The sequence below is a fragment of the Acipenser ruthenus genome, chromosome 1, assembly GCF_902713425.1.
Source record: "Acipenser ruthenus chromosome 1, fAciRut3.2 maternal haplotype, whole genome shotgun sequence".
Lineage (NCBI taxonomy): Eukaryota > Metazoa > Chordata > Actinopteri > Acipenseriformes > Acipenseridae > Acipenser > Acipenser ruthenus.
The window spans coordinates 18878653-18902450 of record NC_081189.1 but is presented as its reverse complement, the minus strand read 5'-3'; the positions used below and the strand labels follow the sequence as shown (position 1 = coordinate 18902450).

At 39.3% G+C, this 23798-nt stretch overlaps 1 protein-coding gene and 1 long non-coding RNA gene across 11 annotated transcripts in view; both read right to left on the bottom strand.

Annotated features, from left to right (window-relative positions):
• Nucleotides 1-18522, bottom strand: part of LOC131721840 (uncharacterized) — a 31145-nt gene extending 12623 nt beyond the window's left edge. For 6 of the 10 annotated variants that reach the window (XM_059015006.1, XM_059015063.1, XM_059015272.1 and 3 more), the window contains exon 1: nt 18021-18521. In XM_059015006.1, coding sequence (XP_058870989.1) covers nt 18021-18500 — 480 coding nt within the window. In that variant the 5' untranslated portion in view covers nt 18501-18521. Of the gene's footprint in view, nt 1-18020 lie in introns of all 10 variants that reach the window. The other 4 variants (XM_059015311.1, XM_059015378.1, XM_059014947.1 and 1 more) reach the window with 3 other exon arrangements.
• Nucleotides 13737-14449, bottom strand: LOC131723067 (uncharacterized). The gene is made up of 2 exons (XR_009320127.1): nt 14072-14449; nt 13737-13814 (listed from the first exon to the last, which is right to left on the bottom strand). It is a non-coding gene; the product is annotated as an uncharacterized LOC131723067 (long non-coding RNA).
• Nucleotides 18523-23798: the final 5276 nt, after the last annotated feature.

Here is a 23798-nt window from a genome sequence, read left to right as displayed (position 1 = left end):
TTTCCTCACTGTGTATCTCCGCCTCAACCTGCTGAATGGTATCGTGCTCCTCGCCCTGCACCTGCTCAATGGGGTCGTGCTCCTCGCCCTGCACCTGCTCAATGGGGTCGTGCTCCTCGCCCTGCACCTGCTCAATAGGGTCGTGCTCCTCGCCCTGCACCTGCTCAATGGGGTCGTGCTCCTCGCCCTGCACCTGCACAATGGGGTCGTGCTCCTCGCCCTGCACCTGCACAATGGGGTCGTGCTCCTCGCCCTGCACAATGGGGTCGTGCTCCTCGCCCTGCACAATGGGGTCGTGCTCCTCGCCCTGCACAATGGGGTCGTGCTCCTCGCCCTGCACAATGGGGTCGTGCTCCTCGCCCTGCACAATGGGGTCGTGCTCCTCGCCCTGCACAATGGGGTCGTGCTCCTCGCCCTGCACAATGGGGTCGTGCTCCTCGCCCTGCACAATGGGGTCGTGCTCCTCGCCCTGCACAATGGGGTCGTGCTCCTCGCCCTGCACAATGGGGTCGTGCTCCTCGCCCTGCTCAATAGGGTCGTGCTCCTCACCCTGCTCAATAGGGTCATGCTCCTCACCCTGCACCTGCCCAATAGGGTCATACTCCTCACCCTGTACCTGCTCAATAGGGTCGTTCTCCTCGCCTTGCACCTGCTCAATAGGGTCGTACTCCTCCCCTTGCACCTTCTCAATGGGGTCGTGCTCCTCGCCCTGTACCTGCTCAACGGGGTCGTACTCCTCGCCCTGTACCTGCTCAATGGGGTCGTACTCCTCGCCCTGTACTTGCTCAGTAGGATCCTTTCCCTTGCTGCGTAGCTCGCTATACGTCTCTGTTTCGCCGTGCTCCGCAGAGATCTGCGAAGCAAAAATACCTGCAACTAAAAAACAGGAAAAAAGGAGGAAAAACTGCATCGCCGATGGAACGGAACGGCGCAATGACCAGGACGCGCCACGGCACCCAGCAAACAACTCCATTATACCCATAACAAGAACCGAAGAGATACCTTAGTTCTTCCAGACCACACTTTTATAGCGCTGCCCATTAACAATAATCACCTGTGACCAATGCCAGCTAATTACCCCTGTAGTCAAATGTGACGATCACCTTTAACACCTTCAATGGACTCCAGTTAAATCAGATGATTCTTCTTGATAACCTCCCATTCAATCGACTGATTCTAGTCAGATCGGGTGTCAAATGTCAGTCTGTCTCTCGTGTGCTGGCAGTTGCTTTTGTTTTTTCTTTATTTTGATTTGCAAATCTAACCCGTAATCTTTGCAGAAACGCATTTATTTGAGTCGTATTGCGTTGCTAGAACTGCAGGACCTAGTAGTAATGCTTGGGATACCACTGCACCTGTATGATTCAAACCACGAGCCAATTTTCTAGCCGCTTTGGTGGTAATCCTACACTATATGTTTAGAACATGTAGTTCAAAAATAATAATTAAACGGGAGAGCTATTTCTTATTTAATGTGACGCCACTTCCATATGTTATATAATAAATATTCTATATGCTATAGAACCAATGTTACCCTCCCTCCCATTCAAACACTTCCAATTATTGGTCCCGACATTTTTCTCCAAAATTTAAAAAATGTCCCGATTTCCAAGGGCGCCAGATTAGCACTCGTTACTTTAATTACAGAAACACTCGGCAATCATATTCAAAAATATGGTTCCAGAATAATATTTTGAAACTAGGTTCCTGTATGCCTACTAAATAAAAAATATGCAAAATGATCTAAATTAAGGGTAAAAAAGCAATACATCTAGCTATAACATCTAGTTGAACCTGGGCACGAACTGGAAATTGAAGGCGGCGTGCTTGTGCCGCAGTCAGAGGTTGTTTTTCTTAGTTTAATGCTAAAGCACTATATTCAAATAAGCAGCATGCTTAAAAAAAATAGGTCAGAATCGCAAAAATAAATAAATAAAGTTATGAGCACTTCTACCTAGAACAGCCAAAAGTAGTCATTTTGATGGCTTGCTACAACACATGCTTTTATTGTTAGTTTAACCTACAATACGCTATGTTTTTTTTAAACGTATACAAGCCTGTTTGTTATCTGTACCTCCGAGTTTACAGCAGTATGTATTTGAATAGAATAGAATATTGCTCTTGACTTCTAGATGTGTGTTATCCAAATATCTAGTGTAATCCTATCAATTCCTTGGAGAACTGCCGTCTGGCTGTCTAAGTGAGCATATATAGTCTGCTGTATTATAATATTACTATTATAAGAATTGTTCGATAAGTCCTTGATATTTTTGCGTTTTGATTTGAGAGCAACTACAAATATATTTGCCTTGGCATCAGAAATTTGGAACGACTTCATTGAAAACAAAAATGCCTGTTTCAAGCTAAACATAAAACATTACATGGACAAGCAGCTGTTTCCGACAAAAGCACGGTGTCGCTGGACAAACAAACCTGTCAAATATGGGATCAGGTTTTGGCTGGCAGCGGACCTGCCCCTACCTGTGCAAAGATAAAACTCGCCCCCCGCTGGTCAGAGACTGGGTGACAGTGTGTTAGGCTGATGTAACCGTGCTTAGGAAAAGAGATGAATGTTACCTATATACATATCTATTATTTCACTGTAATTAGCGAAACAGTTGAAGAAAAAAATACAGCCTGGTTGCAACAGTAAACAAAGAAGAAGAGCGTTTCCACCTTCTGCGCAAAACTAGTACTCACTGAAAGCAATCACCAGTGTCCAGGTGCTGTATTTTACAATGTGCTGGACGTGGCAGCCATCAATTCCTTCGTTTTGTACAATGAATGCACCGGGGGAAATATCAGCAGGATAGATCTCTTATGATGCTAGCCACGGAGCTTTGGCAGAAACATTTGCCAGGTAACTAAATGCAATACAAATAAAACTTCTGATAGCTGTGCCCAGTGTGAAAGAGCAGTATGTGGTAAATGCACACAAGTTGATAAGCGTTACATCTGTGTGGATTGTGCTAATATGGGGGCTACTTTGAAGCATGTTTCCCTGAATGCGCATTCCCGTTACACTGTGGGAACGGAGTTATTTTCTTTTTTATGTTGTTTTTTATAAATAATTATTTCGATTTTACAATTGTGTATGTAGGCCTACATATAACCAGTTCGCAGCTGGTTACACAATATTTTCTTTTGAAATGTTTATTTAATTATAGTTTTTCATTTTGTGGAAGTCGTGCTATGCAGTAGGGCAATGGTCGGCAACTGTAAAATGCAGCTGTATTTCATTTTTCAAATACATATTTTTCTTTTATCACTTACAATTCATATATATATATATATATATATATATATATATATATATATATATATATATATATATATATATATATATATAATGTTCTAATCTGTATATTTAGTTATCCAGACCACATAATTTACCGTACTGTGCTAAGTACTTTGTGCTGTAAGTACAGATTTCTAAGGGATGACAGCCAAACTGGATATGTGAGTGTAAATTTGGTAGTTATATTCATATAAGAATTAGCCAAATTGTAACAGGGGGAGACATGTGCTGACTCTTCTGACGTGTTCATAGTGCTGCAGGGAGAGGGCAGCAGCTCGTCAATATCTGCCTGTCAGTCATGGCTGTGACACGGAGAGGGGGGAGAGGGGGTGTGCGGACTTTCCTTCTCTCTGAGTGGCAGGGAGGCGGGTCTTGGGGGAATTGCTGACCCTATAAGTTTCATTCTGCTGTTCCCTCATGTCTGCCCACGGAGACGTAAACGGCGCTGGAGGAAAATCAGCCGGGACGAAAATCCCGGCGAGACAAATAAATAAATAATAAAAGAAAGAAAGAAAGATTTAGCGGTAGCGGGGGAAAAACTCTTGGGCAGCCCCAATAAAGTGGATAGCAGGCTGAGGGAGCCGCTAGGGTAGGACGGAGACCCGGGCCGTATGAGTAGCGACGGTTGGAGTGAAGCTGCCGAGTGCAGCACTTTTTATTTTGTAGTTTTGTTTACTGTGTTTTTTTTCTCTGTTTCTTTTAGCCTTTTGATTAGTATTTTTGTTCTAACCTCTGTACCCTGTACCGCTCCGGTATAGTTGTGGCTCTGTCGCTACCATAGCTGGTACGGCAGGTCACAGACAACAGCGCCCTCTGCCGGCTGAACCCAAAATAAGTTTCTAATAAAACTGGGCACCTGTGCGGTGTTTTCAGCCTCATTTCTCTGTCTCCTGTGTCAGTGAATTACCCACCACCCTTCCACACAAATAAACATTAATTTGTCAAAATTATGTAGCGTTAAATATATTTTTACTAGTTGATATGTATTTTTTATAGGCATATAATGGACATAGGTTTAACTTTCATTCATTGTTTCAGGCTACTGTACTTGAAATACTGAGAAATAAATTCAAAAAAGAGAGAAAGTCACTTAGTTCAGTGGAGACTTTAGAAGACATGAAAAAAAGTTTGGTGCTGTGGGTCGAGGAAGGAAGCGTGCTTTAATTGCACCAGAGCAACAGCAACCGCTCATGAAAAAGAGAAGAGAATCTGTAAGCCTAACTCTTGGATCTGCATTGACAGAAATAGATTGAAACAGTACATTTCAAATTATTTATTTTTAATGTACATATAATTATACTTTATATATGTGCATACATGTGATTGTGTAGTTTATTAGCTAATTGGCTTTCATGGACAGTACTTGATCTTTAGCATTTTCTCAGAGTAAAGAAAAGCACAGAGAATACATGCAGTAAATGTCTGATCAGAAGATTGAATTACTCAACGTTATGGTAAATATTGCAGATGCAAAGTGAGGAGTTCCCAGGAGAAGACGAGCATAGTATTGCAAAACACTTGGACTCCATAAGAAAAGAAATAACGAAATTGAGGCTGAACATTGAAGCCATATGTGACAGCATGAATAGAATTGTACACACTCGGGAAAGAATGATGGAGAAGAAGTCAACTGAAGAAGTCCTTGGTCTGTTTCCATTCCTAAAGCATCCTAAACTGGTAGGTACTAGTTTTTATTCTACTATGGTGATTGATCAGAAATTAATATTTTTAGTTATAAGCATGTATAATCACTTTAATTAGACCTCCTAGGTGACCTTTCTGCATCAGCAATCCACCTGCTCCAGCTTTGACAAAACTCCAGTGCTCCTGGTTTTTCCCATGCAACTTCTTTCTGCTCGCATTCAATTTAGTTTGATTTTGTTTTATTTATTGATTTTTTTTAACTACTACATTATTTGTAATTATTCAACTCAATTATTCAACTGTTTTACAGCTCTGTAGGGTCACCTTGGATAAAGGCATCTGATAAATAAATAAATAAATAAATATAATAATAACTTTACCATCTGTATTTTAGCTGTTGCACAAAGTAGAACTACGTTTTGGAGTAAACTTGGAACGGAACCTAATGAGTGGCCTATCCAGAATGGTAGATCCTATTTTCAGACTCTCTAGTGGGCCTCTTCTAACTAATGTGATGTCCTACATTGAAGATGCTTCAGATAAGACACAGGAAAATGGTAATGTATAAGAAATATTTATTGTACATCAAATTGTTTTGACCTATCTCAGAATAGGATCTATAAATAACTATTAAACAGAACATGATGCAACTTCATTTCGTACACTTAGAGCATAATATTTCATGGGGAAGATAGCTGGTATTTAACTCTCACGGGCATAAAAACCAATGTGAAAAACCTGCATAAATAGGTTTTTAGAAACTTTGTTGATACTGTTCTTAACATTTTTTTGCTCCAATCCATAATAACATTTGTATCAGTGGTGGTCAGTCCTGGTCCTGGAGAGCTACAGTCTTGTGTGTTTTTTTAGGTACCTTTAAATCTTTAAAACTATTCTTTATCTGTGCAGTTTAGCAAATAATGAATTCATGAATGTAACTGAGAGCACTGGTGGAATTATTAATTATTATTATTATTATTATTTCTTAGGAGACGCCCTTATCCAGGGCGACTTACAATTGTTACAAGATATCACATTATTTTTACATACAATTACCCATTTATACAGTTGGGTTTTTACTGGAGCAATCAAGGTAAAGTACCTTGCTCAAGGGTACAGCAGCAGTGTCCTCCACCTGGGATTGAACCCACCACCCTCCGGTCAAGAGTCCAAAGCCCTAACCACTACTCCACACTGCTGCTTAAGTTAATATTAGATTCTGGGGAAACATGGATGTGTCTACACAGTACTTCTGTTAATCCAACCGTCTTGTATGTCACTTACATTTTTGCATATGTCTGGAGAACTGCTTATTAAACTGTTATTAAACTTTTCACTGCTAATTCTACTCTATTTAGCACATACTGGTAATACACTGGTGATGCAAAGCCACAGATCCTGTACCTCTCAGACCAGAGTTGCTCAACACTCTTCCGTGTGGTTTGTACTTTGTGTATGATTTGATACCCTATTTGTTTTTTTAGGACTGAGAATGAATGCTGCATTGTTGCTGTTGCCAGCTTTGTTTTGAGAGAGGGAAAATCTGTTGTTTGTTGTTGACCAAGTAAGTTAATTGAGCTCTACTTTTTAAATGTAGCTTAACTGAATTGATGTATTTAATGTTAAGTACAAAGCCAAATTATCATTTAGAGATATCTCAAAATGAGTTTGAGATATCTCAGAATTAATTCCAGATATCTGTAAAACATTTTGAGATATCTTAAAATATGTTACGATATCTCGAATTATTTCAAAATATCTTAAAATATTTTAAGATATCTTCAACTGATTTAAGGATATTTTGAAATATTTAAAGATATCTGTTAAATATTTAATGAATTATGAGGGAGACTTGTAGGCAATTAACAATCCCTTTAAAGTAGCCACAGCCCCACCACACGAGCCGCCACTGCTTGTAGGTATGGTGAGATGCTGCTGAAGTACAATTACACATAATTTAAAACAAATATTTTACAAATCATTTAGTTTAGCCAAATATATTCATTGTTGAATAAAGTTATTAATTATTATTATTTTAAAATCTATACATGTACCACCATCACCTACGGCAACTATCGTTTTCAAGGGAACAACAAGCCCATTGGCAGCAGATGACATCTCTGTTTGTGTTGATGGAATTGAGATACTCAGTGATTATTGTCCAGGAATGGATATCACCCTTGCTGTTGAATGTATTTTTTCTCTTTATTTTTCCTTGGGCATTGAGTATCCTAAAGCTCTAAAAAATGGTCTGACTTTCATGGAAAGGTACTTCATGAACCTGAGTACCTCTGACAAAGTACCTTTGCCAGTGTTAAAGATGTACAGTCAAATAACTGCACTTTTACTTGGGGAATAATGATATTGATCTGATGGAATGCCATTTTAACATTTAATCTGAAATTAAATGAATTTATTGAATCAACAATTTAATTTGATTACACAAACAAAATGTTTGATATAAAAATGTAATTGTACATATCAAAAAAATATTTCTTTTAAATGTAAATGGCTGATTAGAAAATTAATTGTTTCTAACAAATGTAAATTGTTTTTAATAGAAGTTTTGATCTAAAAAAAACTAATACACTTTCAGTCTTAATTTATAGATATCATAAACTCATAATAAGCTCTGATCTAAATACTGTACTCTATCTCTTCTAATTTGTGCCACCAAAAAATGAATAAGAAAAAAGAAACCCACGTTCATCAGTTACAATATGCATTTTATCTCAAGTTTTTCAAAGTCTATTACATGTTCTTGAAAATGTATTTTGTGTAAGTTCCAGGAAAATCTGTGGGATGCATAGATTTATTTTCCAGTTTGCTCTGAGACACTTTTTTTCACTGTGTAAATAATATGGTTTAATTATTAAAAACACACAGGTCGAATAAAACTGTGTAAAACTCATATATAACTAAACCTGAAACTGAAACTACACTAATGGTTTAACCTGTAAAAACACTAAATTGTTATATAAATGTTTAATAAATAAAAATTGTTGGCATCTTGAATTGAGTGATTTATCAAAGCATTTACACTTCTGAGGATGGGGGATTCTAAAGGATGTGAAGACCTCTTAAAGGTATACATTTGTTTTTTTCTCTGATGAACCACAAGTTTCTACATATCACTAAACTGGTGTTTCCATATTAACTAAAACAACCCTCTATAGAATGTTGATTGTAATGTTCATTAGAGTAACTCTGATGTTTCTATATTAAACCTCAATACAAGGTTCTTCAGAGGAACCAATATGGTTCTGTATATATATATATATATATATATATATATATATATATATATATATATATATATATATATATATATATATATATATATATGCATGCCCCGGTAGCTAAATGCTTAGTTACGGCTCTGGGCAAAACCAAAGCCCATGGCTAGTATACAATATTCTTCTGTATGCATTCTTTTCTGTTGAGCACTACTGACACCGTTGAAACGGTGAGTCTTAGGTCGCCTGCGGATACATTAGTCCAATCAATGCGTCTGAACCTGGTGTGTAATCCCAAGGTAACTGCTCGCTGTTGACACGTTTTAAGACTTTTATTCACGTTTTACGTAATACAGTGTCCCCTTCAGACATGTTAAAGGAGAGATTCGGAAATAACATTCAAAACTATGCGCGAGTAAATACCACCCTAACTCCTAACATCCAAAAAAAAAAAAAAAAAAAAGAAAAAAAAATAACAATAATAAAAATTATATATATATATATATATATATATATATATATATATATATATATATATATATATATATATATATATTTTTTTTTTTTTTTGCATGCCCCGGTAGCTAAATGCTTAGTTACGGCTCTGGGCAAAACCAAAGCCCATGGCCAATATACAATATTGTTGTGTATGCATTCTTTTCTGTTGAGCACTACTGACACCGTTGAAACGGTGAGTCTTAGGTCGCCTGCGGATACATTAGTCCAATCAATGCGTCTGAACCTGTTGTGTAATCACAAGGTAACTGCTCACCACCCTAACTCCTAACATCCAAAAAAAAAAAAAAAAAGAAAAAAAAATAACAATAATAAAAATTATTAGCATGCCCCGGTAGCTAAATGCTTAGTTACGGCTCTGGGCAAAACCAAAGCCCATGGCCAGTATACAATTTTTTCTGTATGCATTATTTTCTGTTGAGCACAACTGACACCGTTGAAACGGTGAGTCTTAGGTCGCCTGAGGATACATTAGTCCAATCAATGCGTCTGAACCTGGTCTGTAATCTCAAGGTAACTGCTCACTGTTAACACGTTTCAAGTAATACAGTGTCCCCTTCAGACATGTTAAAGGAGAGATTCGGAAATAACATTCAAAACTATGTGCGAGTAAATACCATCCTAACTCCAAACATCCAAAAAAAATAAAAAAAAATAAAAAATAACAATAACAATAATAATTATATATATATATATATATATATATATATATATATATATATATATATATATATATATATATATATATATTTATATATATATATATATATATAAAATTGCATGCCCCGGTAGCTACGATATGGAGTCTTTCCATCCACCTCCGGTTTCTTCAACCAGAGGTGCATGCATATATATATATATATATATATATATATATATATATATATATATATATATATATATATATATATATATATATATATATATATATATATATATATATATATATATAATTGCATGCCCCGGTAGCTAAATGCTTAGTTATAGCTCTGGGCAAAACCAAAGCCCATGGCCAGTATACGATATTTTCTGATGCATTCTTTTCTGTTGAGCACTATAGTTTAATGTGAAAAAAAGCCTTTTGTGTTATTTTTGTAAATAATGACTTTGTTTTCACAATTTTGTATGTACATATAGCAGTTTACACCTGTTTACACAATATCTTCTTTTTAAATGTTTATTTTATTAGTTTTTCATTTTTTTTACGTCATGCATTATATGCGCTAATTTCGAAAATAAAGCCTTTTATATGATTTATATATATATATATATATATATATATATATATATATATATATATATATATATATATATATACACACGTTATTTAATGTGCTAGCTGTAGTTCATCAGCACCAGGTATTGCAAAGTATAACCTAGGAAGTGCGTTACACTGTTTACTTTTATGGTCAAGAGAGGCCCCTAGTGCGTTTAATACAGTGCTGTGTTTTGTCTGTGATTGGTACAGTAACATACGTTTTTTTTTTGTTTTTTTTTTAAACCTTGGTAATATTAATAGTTGCGTCCCTGCAGCGCTTATTCCTTACACAGCTGCAGAGTTCTAGCATCAAGGGTTACCTGTTTCACACTGCAAGCACCAGATCCTTTCAGTGCCATTCATATAAATATACAGTACTGTTAGAAAGAAAGGTACACATCTGTACTTAAAAAGGTAGAAATGCTTGTCTCTGTAGTGGTACCTTTCAAGGTACAATATATGTACTTTTTTGGAGGGTGCAAATTTGTACCATTTCGTTTTGTACCTCATATGTCAGTTATGTACCTATTAATGGTACTAATGTCTTGGTACTTATAAGTACCCATCGTGACCAAATTGTAGCGCTTGCTAATTTACCATGACGGGTACAAACACTTGTATTTGTACCTTTAAGGGAACTTTAATTAAAATGTACCCCATAAAAAATGATACAGATTTGTCACTTTATGGTACCACTACAGTGACAAAGCAGTTGTACCATTATAGGTACAGCGGCAAGGCTCCACATTTCACTATGTTCTTTAAGTACAGGCATTTGAATTGGTAGTAAACATAAAGCATGTTTCAAAAACAGTCATAGCTGGTAAGTAGTTTAAAAATGAACAAAGTTAAAAATAATGAAATTGGATGCATAAAAGTATATGTAAAATGAATGGCAGCCAATCTTTTTAACACCTCTGCAAAAATCATTCACTCAAGGACCAATAAAACAGGAATTTCACCTTTTATTAATCATGCATGTAAACAATTACAAAATTATTTTTCATTACAATTCATAGTTATAATATGGGGACAAACATTGGAAATTAAAATAAAGAGCACAATTTCTGGGTGTGTAGTCAAACTCAATTGCCTTTAAAAATAGGTTATATAAGCAGCAGCTTTTCTTAACTTACATTTCTTATTGAATGTTAGGTAATACTTTGAGCATTGTAAAGGTACAGAGGATATGTATTACCAATACATATGTGTTAACCAAATTAATTGCCAAGTCCAGTTGCTGGACAGAGCATAGTAGTCACAGTTGAAAACAAAAAGGAACCTTAATATTCTACAAAAAACAAATATACATAAAGCCACATATACCTATTAAAAACAACTCCAGTTCATAAGAAATTAATGCAATCCAAGTATTATGTTCTGACGACGTAGTTCAGAGGGAGTATTTACAAAGCTTCTAGTGTGCTTTACTATAGGCTACAATTTTTAGTAATGAGTGACAGTGAATTAAATTGAAATTCATATATTAGTGTCTCTTTAGAATGCATGCTAAAATTGCCTTGCAATGAAATGATCATGCTGATTGCTAATTTGTGCAGCATCTTGTTGCTACACAAAGATTATCATCAACTGAATACATGTCAAGTGCCTGAAAATCTATTTCATCTCCTGGTTTTACCACAGTCCAGTCATTATCAAATATTACCCGATAAGCATGGTAGTGTTTCTTATAGGCAACTGGTACTAACATTTTCCCACACAAAAGCCACCGAGTATCCATGTTCAATATGTACTTTATTTGAAAAAATAATGGGATTTCTTCTGCATGTAACAATCCAATAAACACATCCCTTGTAGCATATTTAACACAGTTAATATTAGGATCTGTCATATCAAGTTTTGATTTACAGTATTATTGTAACATGTGCTGAGAACGAATTACTTCTGCACCCTCAAAAAAAGTTAGGTGTCTGAACCAACTGTTCAAGTTCAGGACATTCTGAAATATTGAAACCACTCTGTTGGAGATGATACACAATTAATGAGTCATAGTTCTCTTTGAAAAATGTGAACAGGAAATTTACATCATCAAGAATGTCCTGCTGAACAGACCGTGGAAGAATGTTCTTTTCTCTGCACTTCAGGATAAAGCTACATACATTTTCTCTGAAATTTTCCATCAACTGACCTAAACTCAAAGGATGACTATGAACATCCTCTGCATTAACATGCTCATATTCCTCCTGACTGATGACTTCTTGAACTACATTTTCATGCGTAACTGTTGTACTATGTTTTCGATAAACATGTCGACTGTAGGATTCATATTTAAAGAAAGTACACCGACAGTTGTTTAGGCCACACATTATAGTAAAACTTGGTTCATGGGCATGGATTAAGCCAACATGTTGTATTAATTTAACCAATGTATAAGTACTAAATGCACATTTTGGGCAATGGTAATGTGTTCTAAAAGACATTGTTGGTGAAAATTTAATTAAGGAAGTTAGTAATTTGTGCCAGTGTTGTCGGTAGTGGTTTGTCCTGATCTAGTTTCAACTGTAGAACATTCCGTTGCAGGAAAGTCATAGTGTTCTTGAGATGTGTGGGTATGATACATCGTACACAAAGTAACTTAAATGTTGAGACAAGTTAGCCCTGCAGATCAACCCAATCCATCTTGACTGACACCACTGCATTACTCTTGGAGAATACAGAGCTCCACCCAGTGATTTCTAGCAACTGCATGCTTGGATAAGGAGTAGCTGGCTCATTCTCCAATAAAAAAAAAAAAACAGGTAAGTCAAACAAATCAGGTGGTAAAGTTTATGTTTCTAACCTTACACTTTAGATGTCTCCTTTTACTAAACTCCAAATACCAGTTGTCCTATAAAATAAACATGGAACCCATTGTATGGTCCTTTCCATATAATGTATTATACTATATTTTGGGAGGGGAAGTGACCTTCTGAATTCTAAATAAGGAAAAAAAAAAGTGGGGAAAACAAATTAGTGCGCAGAATGTGTTTTTAGGGTTTTAAAATGTGCAGAGATTGGAAATCATATGAATTACAAGACAAATGTAATTCTTACATATACTTGCATTAATATGGATTGTTTGTTCTGTATCATGACATTGCCCAATGCTTTGGATGGCAGAAAGACTCATGTTGCAGAGCAGTTGGATCCATTCCTGGTTTTACTGGGAGTGTAATAAAATACCTGATCTTGTTACCTGTACACAATGTGGCTAATCAAGCTAGTAGTTTTATTTCCATCCCTGAGCTTTGAGGCACATCAAATAGATATTCAACTTTTGTTCAGTGTCCAAAGTTTGAGGTTGTGGTTCTTTGGCACGATGTGGTGGTTCAAGTACAGCAGATGTTAGTGCATGGGGAGCTTTTTCCCCTGCTCTCAGGCGGTGTAATCCCACCAGACCAAGGTGGGTATGGAGGCTGTCACACTTCCTTTCTAATGAAACGGAAGGCAAAAGTTGGTCCTAGATTTGTGGTTTCCTCAGCACATACCAGCATTCAGTCAGTTTATAGTCATTTAGCAGACACTTCTCCAAAGCGACTTGGAGATGAACTACGCAATAGCAGAGTCACTTACAACAGGAGCTCTGTTTCAAGTCTCATCCTTAAACCAAACAAAAGCCACCATTCTAAAAAGATAGAGGGGAGGCCATTCAGCCCATCTAAAAATCGGAGGTGGTTCAGAGGAGCCAACTGATCTCAACTTATTTAACCCAGCCCATTTGTTTACTGGGTACATTTAAAACCAATTCAGATGAGGGACAAAATAACTGAAAGTACAAAAAAGATATACAAAAATGTCAACACCTTTATTTAGCAGTCATGATAATCCAATAACTAGACAGAACTGCATCTTCAGTTACCACCTGGAGAAAGAAACACGGATGATCAGTATTAGAATTGCATGCAGAACAAGGGCAATGTGGATTTTAAAAGTGCCACAATAAACACACACCACAACTACAGAGTGCTTCATCTCCAAAAACTAAATAAAAAAAACATGCCAGATCCTCAATAAAGTCAATTGAGGTATTACTTTGCTTCTTCCCATATACTCCTCATGGTAGACCCTCCGTACGCCAGTTAAAAGCCACAGAATGTGCAAGAATTAAAAAAAGCATACCGGCTTCCTCTGCAGACAGAGCCCTCCACTCATCCGCCTCTTCGAAGTGACCAGGCTCCCCAGCCCCCTCATAGTTCTCAGTGTCACTGTGCTCTGGCACCTTGGAGGCATCATAGGTACCTTCCAAATGCTGGTTAGGATCATCAGAATTGTCATTGCCTTCTGCCTCAACATCCAAAAGCCTGTTATAGTCATTCTCGTCAAAGGCATCGTCCTCTGGAGACAGTGCCTCCCGATCCTCTTTGGACACGCCTTCGGAAGACAGAAAGTCCTCCTCCAGTTCAAGAATGGCCGCGCCAGTCTTCCTCTCCCCGTCGTCACCTCCCTGCTTTTCAAGGACCAGCAGGGCATCGCTGCTTATGGTGCTCTTAGTAACTGAGGGGATACATTTAAAAATAAATACATTTTAGCGTACAAGCCAAGGTCTTACCACTGCTACAAGAGTCACTCAAGCAGAAGTTACTGGATCTGCAATTTTTACACCCTTCCCCTTGCTTTCTGGGGGTCGTATACATACCGATGGGCAAAGTCACATCTTCATTTATGCACACAGAGTCACAGCAGGAACAGACACTGTGGTTACCTTCAAGTTCCACCCACCTGAACAGAGACATTAGTAGTTATTCACATGGAACTGCCTCAAGTTACATGCTCCTAGAAAGAGCATGGTGCCTCATTGGAATGCCACCCTCCCAGAACTATGGAAACCAAATCTTTAGTTCTAGAAAATTGACACATCATTAATGGTTGCCTTCATCTTGCACTACCCAAGACATGCAAGGGAGCGATACCTTTAACCTTTAATGGAACCTACCTGTTCACGTTCTTATCATAGTGGCAAGATTTGGTACTCTGCGTTACCATGCTGTTGCTCGTTACCACCATTGTGCAGTGCATGTAGTACTTGTTTACCTTGGGAATAGAATGGAGAATTATTTCCTTAGCAATATTAGACAGACTATACACCAGATGACTGGAGAGCAACTTGGTCAACTTCTGCAGCTAACCATTTGTGTTCATGCATGCAAGCAGTGCGCGTCAGACATCTTAACTACATTGAATGAGCGTCAGGCCACACCACCTAAACACGGCACGATCATAGCCATTAACTTTGGGCTGCCATTCACTTCATGCAAAAGTCACACTTCCAACACATGCTGGCAATATCGTTTTACGAAGAGTGAACACGGCACTGGTGTCAGAGTAGCAGAAGAAACTCCAATTGCATTGGAAGAGATCTGGGTGCCAAAGCCCAGTATAGGGATGAGCAGGTACAAAGGGAAACCTACCAGAGGGGACAGCGTGTTGAACTGGAAAGCATCAACAATTAAATTGATTGTATTGTTGGTTCTGGGAGGCACAAAATGGGAGCTACAGGTTTCATACTTGCTGTCCACCATGCACCTGGAAAGGGAGGAAGTGCAATGAAAAGAGCATGTGGGTTTCAAGCACAGAACAGGATTGCAAAAAGTAATTTGTAAGCCCTGGCATATTTAAGATGCAATGTCATTGCTGTGGTGTGGTGAGGTAATGCAACTCCAGTGTCAATAAAGTCACTCCCAAGTCATTACCTTGCAACATGCGACACCAAAGCCATATACTACAACTGCCATAAAGTTGAACATTTGCCTCCATCTAAAATTGTAGTTCATGCAAAGTGAACTGTGAGCACAGGGTTGGAGCATCCCTGTGAAGCATTATCAGTCATGCAGTGGTTTTAGAACAGCTAACCTCCACAGAAAGCCAGGAGAGCAGCATCCAGGTTTTCATAGAATAACCAATAGTCTTACCCATAATTCTCAATCACTGTGTATCTGGGCGTTGAATTTGAAGCTGGAGATGCGGTTGCATAACAGCTGTGGATGAAAAGCTTTGTCCCAGGAATAGTAAGATTGGTAGTAGCTTGAAAGTGTATGGGTTGTCCAAGGTAGAATGTATTCATCATGCGCTCAGGAACCCAGTCACCTAAGGAGTAAAAAAAAAAAACCCACACAAGGTGGGAGGGTGGAACAGACAGTTGAAGCATGCAGTTGGGGGGGGGGGGGGGGGGGGATTAGCATTAAAACGGGACACTATTTTGACATGTGGACTCCCAGGAGAACCACAGTACAGTGTAGCACCCCCGCTTCAACAGTACTTGTCCTCATCTGTATACACCCTATTTAAAATCATAGATAATAGGGAACCCTTAATGATATACAGATCCCAAGACATGCTGTAGGTACTACACTACGCTTTATATAGTTATATAACCGTTGAAGAGTTCTGCTTACCATTAATTATTTTTAGGGCAAAGCCGTATGGGGTCTTGAGACTCTTGAACCGAGTTGGATTCCTCCAAAGCGGACGAATACCGTGCCTGTAGACATGGTGATACCTACAAACAGGAAGAATCAAGCGGACGAGTTTTTCAATGCAATATGACTCTTGGACATTAGCTTTGTTAAACCGCTTTTAAAACCGGGGTGATTTAAAAGAATAAACAAGTCCGCTTTTGCCATGCCGTATAATTAGAAAGAGGTTCCTTACCTATAGTAACGACACTGAAGGGGTACAGTGAATGGCATAGATCTCCGAATTGTACTGTTTTGCACAGATGGAACATATTTAAGGACGTTCTTGTACACCAACTGTCCAGCTTCCACCTTGAAGGTGGTGTAGAAAGAGAATATGAAGTTAGAACATCGGAAAGCAGGTTTAAAATGACACACAAATAAAAGCACACACTACATACATAGGAATCGTAACGTTACACATTGTGCCCGAAACTATATTGACGTATATTTAAAAAAGCGCCACCCCACACACCCTGATGCATCATCCATTGCTTGTAACAGTCAAGTGAAGCTAGAAATATGTAAAGTCAGAACTCTCTACAGCATGGGATACTCACAGACGCCTGGCTTCCACATTCTTTGAGGCCGTATGTAAAGAGAAGATACCCACCAGAGACTCCATTGCTTCTGCAGCTGGTCCCCAGAGTCAACTGGCCTGCTTTACACTTGAATCCGTACAGGTCAGTCCTTACCCTCACGTACATTTTGTTTTCGCTGCACAACACGCGGACCGCTGCAGCAAGACTAATGGGTAGCGGCCGGGGCATAGGAACAGGCTTGGGATTCATGACCTTTTGGAGCTCAGGCGGCACGGGCGCGTTGACAGGGATCACCCGAGGGCTAAGCAGCTTGAAAGGAAAGGGAGTGACAGGCACTGGGATGCCGTAAGGCGGAATAAACTTCACAGGGTAAGGCCTTGGTTGTATTGAAGGTTGAACCGGAACATTTTCCTCACTGTGTATCTCCGTCTCAACCTGCTGAATGGTATCGTGCTCCTCGCCCTGCACCTGCTCAATGGGGTCGTGCTCCTCGCCCTGCACCTGCACAATGGGGTCGTGCTCCTCGCCCTGCACCTGCGCAATGGGGTCGTGCTCCTCGCCCTGCACCTGCGCAATGGGGTCGTGCTCCTCGCCCTGCACCTGCGCAATGGGGTCGTGCTCCTCGCCCTGCACCTGCGCAATGGGGTCGTGCTCCTCGCCCTGCGCAATGGGGTCGTGCTCCTCGCCCTGCGCAATGGGGTCGTGCTCCTCGCCCTGCGCAATGGGGTCGTGCTCCTCGCCCTGCGCAATGGGGTCGTGCTCCTCGCCCTGCGCAATGGGGTCGTGCTCCTCGCCCTGCGCAATGGGGTCGTGCTCCTCGCCCTGCGCAATGGGGTCGTGCTCCTCGCCCTGCGCAATGGGGTCGTGCTCCTCGCCCTGCGCAATGGGGTCGTGCTCCTCGCCCTGTACCTGCTCAATAGGGTCATACTCCTCGCCCTGTACCTGCTCAATAGGGTCGTTCTCCTCGCCCTGTACCTGCTCAATAGGGTCGTTCTCCTCGCCTTGCACCTGCTCAATAGGGTCGTTCTCCTCGCCTTGCACCTGCTCAATAGGGTCGTGCTCCTCGCCCTGTACCTGCTCAATGGGGTCATACTCCTCTCCCTGTACCTGCTCAATGGGGTCGTACTCCTCACCCTGTACCTGCTCAATAGGGTCGTACTCCTCGCCTTGCTCAATAGGGTCGTTCTCCTCCCCTTGCACCTGCTCAATGGGGTCGTGCTCCTCGCCCTGTACCTGCTCAATGGGGTTGTACTCCTCGCCCTGTACCTGCTCAATGGGGTCGTGCTCCTCGCCCTGTACCTGCTCAATGGGGTCGTGCTCCTCGCCCTGTACCTGCTCAATGGGGTCGTACTCCTCGCCCTGTACTTGCTCAGTAGGATCATTTCCCTTGCTGCGTAGCTCGCTATACGTCTCTGTTTCGCCGTGCTCCGCAGAGATCTGCGAAGCAAAAATACCTGCAACTAAAAAGCAGGAAAAAAGGAGGAAAAACTGCATCGCCGATGGAACGGACCGGGACGCGCCACGGCACCCAGCAAACAACTCCATTATACCCATAACAAGAACCGAAGAGATACCTTAGTTCTTCCAGACCACACTTTTATAGCGCTGCCCATTAACAATAATCACCTGTGACCAATGCCAGCTAATTACCCCTGTAGTCAAATGTGACGATCACCTTTAACACCTTCAATGGACTCCAGTTAAATCAGATGATTCTTCTTGATAACCTCCCATTCAATCGACTGATTCTAGTCAGATCGGGTGTCAAATGTCAGTCTGTCTCTCGTGTGCTGGCAGTTGCTTTTGTTTTTTCTTTATTTTGATTTGCAAATCTAACCCGTAATCTTTGCAGAAACGCATTTATTTGAGTCGTATTGCGTTGCTAGAACTGCAGGACCTAGTAGTAATGCTTGGGATACCACTGCACCTGTATGATTCAAACCACGAGCCAATTTTCTAGCCGCTTTGGTGGTAATCCTACACTATATGTTTAGAACATGTAGTTCAAAAATAATAATTAAACGGGAGAGCTATTTCTTATTTAATGTGACGCCACTTCCATATGTTATATAATAAATATTCTATATGCTATAGAACCAATGTTACCCTCCCTCCCATTCAATCACTTCCAATTATTGGTCCCGACATTTTTCTCCAAAATTTAAAAAATGTCCCGATTTCCAAGGGCGCCAGATTAGCACTCGTTACTTTAATTACAGAAACACTCGGCAATCATATTCAAAAATATGGTTCCAGAATAATATTTTGAATCTAGGTTCCTGTAGCCCTACTAAATAAAAAAAATATGCAAAACGATCTAAATTAAGGGTAAAAAAAGCAATACACCTGGCTATAACATCTAGTTGAACCTGGGCACGAACTGTAAATTGAAGGCGGCGTGCTTGTGCCGCAGTCAGAGGTTGTTTTTCTTAGTTTAATGCTAAAGCACTATATTCAAATAAACAGCATGCTTAAAAAAAAAATAGGTCAGAATCGCAAAAATAAATAAATAAAGTTATGAGCACTTCTACCTAGAACAGCCAAAAGTAGTCATTTTGACGGCTTGCTACAACACATGCTTTTATTGTTAGTTTAACCTACAATACGCTATGTTTTTTTAAAACGTATACAAGCCTGTTTGTTATCTGTACCTCCGAGTTTACAGCAGTATGTATTTGAATAGAATAGAATATTGCTCTTGACTTCTAGATATGTGTTATCCAAATATCTAGTGTAATCCTATCAATTCCTTGGAGACCTGCCGTCTGGCTGTCTAAGTGGGCATATATAGTCTGCTGTATTATAATATTACTATTATAAGAATTGTTCGATAAATCCTTGATATTTTTGCGTTTTGATTTGAGAGCAACTACAAATATATTTGCTTTGGCATCAAATATTTGGAAGGACTTCATTGAAAACAAAAATGCCTGTTTCAAGCTAAACATAAAACACTACATGGACAAGCAGCTGTTTCCGACAAAAGCACGGTGTCGCTGGACAAACAAACCTGTCAAATATGGGATCAGGTTTTGGCTGGCAGCGGACCTGCCCCTACCTGTGCAAAGATAAAACTCGCCCCCCGCTGGTCAGAGACTGGGTGACAGTGTGTTAGGCTGATGTAACCGTGCTTAGGAAAAGAGATGAATGTTACCAATATACATATCTATTATTTCACTGTAATTAGCGAAACATTTGAAGAAAAAAATACAGCCTGGTTGCAACAGTAAACAAAGAAGAAGAGCGTTTCCACCTTCTGCGCAAAACTAGTACTCACTGAAAGCAATCACCAGTATCCAGGTGCTGTATTTTACAATGTGCTGGACGTGGCAGCCATCAATTCCTTCGTTTTGTACAATGAATGCACTGGGGAAAATATCAGTAGGATATATCTCTTATAATGCTAGCCACGGTGCTTTGGCAGAAACATTTGGCTCAGAAAACTGCAAAGCTGCAGGGAAACGCAGCTCAAACTGGATACAGTGCGTAGCCTTCAAGTGACACACGCATCAGACAACAATGCCAGGTAACTAAATACAATACAAATAAAACTTCTGATAGCTGTGCCCAGTGTGAAACAGCAGTATGTGGTAAATGCACACAAGTTGATAAGCGTTACATCTGTGTGGATTGTGCTAATATGGGGGCTACTTTGAAGCATGTTTCCCTGAATGCGCATTCCCGTTACACTGTGGGAACGGAGTTATTTTCTTTTTTATGTTATTTTTTTTATAAATAATTATTTCGATTTCACAATTGTGTATGTAGGCCTACATATAACGAGTTTGCAGCTGGTTACACAATATTTTCTTTTTAAATGTTTATTTTATTATAGTTTTTCATTTTTTGGAAGTATGTGAAAAAAAGCCCTTTATGTTATTTTTGTAAATAATGACTTCGTTTTCACAATTTCGTATGTACATATAGCAGTTTACACCTGTTTACACAATATCTTCTTTTGAAATGTTCATTTTATTATAGTTTTTCATTTTTTGCGTCATGCATTATATATTTCGAAAATAAATCCTTTTATATATATATATATATATATATATATATATATATATATATATATATATATATATATATATATATATACAAATTAGCGCATATAATGCAATATATATATATATATATATATATATATATATATATATATATATATATATATATATATATATATATATATATATATGTGCTAGCTGTAGTTCATCAACATCCGTTTTGATATGTTCTTGGGAGAACTGGATGTGTAAGCATACCAGTTACATGAGGACAATTATTAAGGATTACAGGTTTATTATGATTTAGATGAGTGCTTTGTGCCACGGTACAGTCATTACAATGTTTGTTATTATGCCTGATTTTTTGCAGCACTGCATTGTGGTAGCATCGTAGAATTTCCTTCTAATATCGTGTCCTCCTTCCTTTAAATAATTCTTTATAACATATCCTTAAACTACCATTAAAAGCCTTAGAAAAGGGAGATTTAGAAAAACTATATAGAAAAAAATGAACGCTGTTATTGTAGGTCAGCAGCAAATGGAACGTGTTCTCATAAAAGTTTGATGGCACAGACCGTGCTGCTCTTGTTTTGACTGAAAGCCCCCAACTCAACCCTGCTGTGAAACACAAAAAGACAAAACTATAATAGCAATTTTGAAAAGGATTTATTTTGTTGTACATTTAGTTTACATTTTATTTGGAGTTTCTCTTGAAAAATAAAAAAAACTGTAAGTAAACTATATTTGTGTGAATTTTTTTATATATATATACGTGTGTGTGTGTATGTGTGTGTGTGTGTGTATGATCCACGGATAAGAACAAAATATTCTAAATGTTTAAATGAGGCTCAGTCTCAATGGCTTGTGATAGCAAAGAGTGTGCGTGGAATGCACTCTCAACATAAGAACATAAGAAAGTTTACAAACGAGAGGAAGCCATTCGGCCCATCTTGCTCGTTTGGTTGTTAGTAGCTTATTGATCCCAGAATCTCATCAAGCAACTTCTTCCAGGGTGTCAGCTTCAACAACATTACTGGGGAGTTGGTTCCAGACCCTCACAATTCTCTGTGTAAAAAAGTGCCTCCTGTTTTCTGTTCTGAATGCCTCTTTATCTAATCTCTATCTGTGACCCCTGGTCCGTGTATCTTTTTTCAGGTCGAAAAAGTCCCCTGGGTCGACATTGTCAATACCTTTTAGGATTTTGATTGCTTGAATCAGATCACTGCCTAGTCTTCTTTGTTCAAGACTGAATAGATTCAATTCTTTTAGCCTGTCTGCATAGGACATGCCTTTTAAACCCGGGATCCTGGTCGCTCTTCTTTGCACTCTTTCTAGATCAGCAGTATCCTTTTTGTAACGAGGTGACCAGAACTGAACACAATATTCTAGGTGAGGTCTTACTAATGCATTGTAAAGTTTTAACATTACTTCCCTTGATTTAAATTAATCACGTCTCACAATATATACAAGTATCTTGTTGGCATTTTTTTTAAAGCTTTCCCACATTGTCTAGATGAGGACATTTCTGAGTCAACATAAACTCCAAAGTCTTTTTCATTTTCATGTGGTGTCATTGCGTGTGACTAAGAATGCATGAATAAAATACAGTAACCAGTCATTTTAAGTTCTTACATTTTAACAGTATACATAACAACAGAAGTGTTTTATTTTTCACAACCGCTTTTTTTAAACAACTCACTGGTGCAAGCCGTTCTTTTGAACCTTGAGAAAGTCCATCATGGTCTTTTGTTTCAGCGACGCAAAATATGTTTGCCGGGCTTCACCAAGTAAATGCCTCAGGAGAACTAATTGTCACAGACGGATCAGGCACCTCCCTTTTGTGCTATAAATCATTAGATCCTTTTGCATGGAAGGCCTCGGTTGCAAGGGTGTGCGGTTCTTTGATGGACCCTATGGAAGGCTGTGGGTATTCACTGACACAGGAGACAGAAGTTGTAATTGAAACACCGCACAGGTGCTCGGTTTTATTTTTTAATCGTGTGATTTGTATTGATTTCTTTTAGCCCGCAGAGGGCGCTGTTGTCCGTGGTCTGGCTAACAACTATGGTATCCAGAACCTACGGGAATACCACGGCAGGGTACTCAGTACAGTTCAGGGGCACTCGCAGCAGGTGCTCAAAATAATGAAAAACACAGTAATGAAAACTACAAAATAAATGTGCTACACTTTGCAGCGTGATTTTCCCCAGTCGCCGCTACCCTTACGACCCGGGTCTCCGTCCTACTCTATGCTGTTTCGTCAGCTAACTCTAAAACAATATTATTATTATTTGTTTATTTAACAGACGCCTTTATCCAAGGCGACTTACAGAGACTAGGGTGTGTGAACAATGCATCAGCTGCAGAGTCACTTACAGTTATATCTCACCCGAAAGACGGAGCACAAGGAGGTTAAGTGACTTGCTCAGGGTAACACAATGATTTAGTGGCTGAGGTGGGATTTGAACCAGGGACCTCCTGGTTACAAGCCCTTTTCTTTAACCACTGGACCACACAGCCTCATCGGGGTCTGTCCAAGGATTCCCCACTTTCTCTCTATTTCTTTAGTTTCTTCTCTCTGAGTTTCAGGTCTTTTCTCCTGTCCGTCTGTGGTCTTGCCGAGCAGCGAGACCGCTTGCTCGTTGTTCAGATCTAAAGGGGCAGATCTGAGGAAACAGCACAGTATTAATTTATAGGATCAACAATCCCACTAAAATCCGCCTCCCAGCCACTCAGAGAGAGGGAAAGCGCGCACACCCTCTTCCCCACCTCTCTGTGTCACTGCCATGACTGACAGGCAGATCCCACGGGATTTGCCAACCTTGAAAGATAACCAACAGGTGTCTGA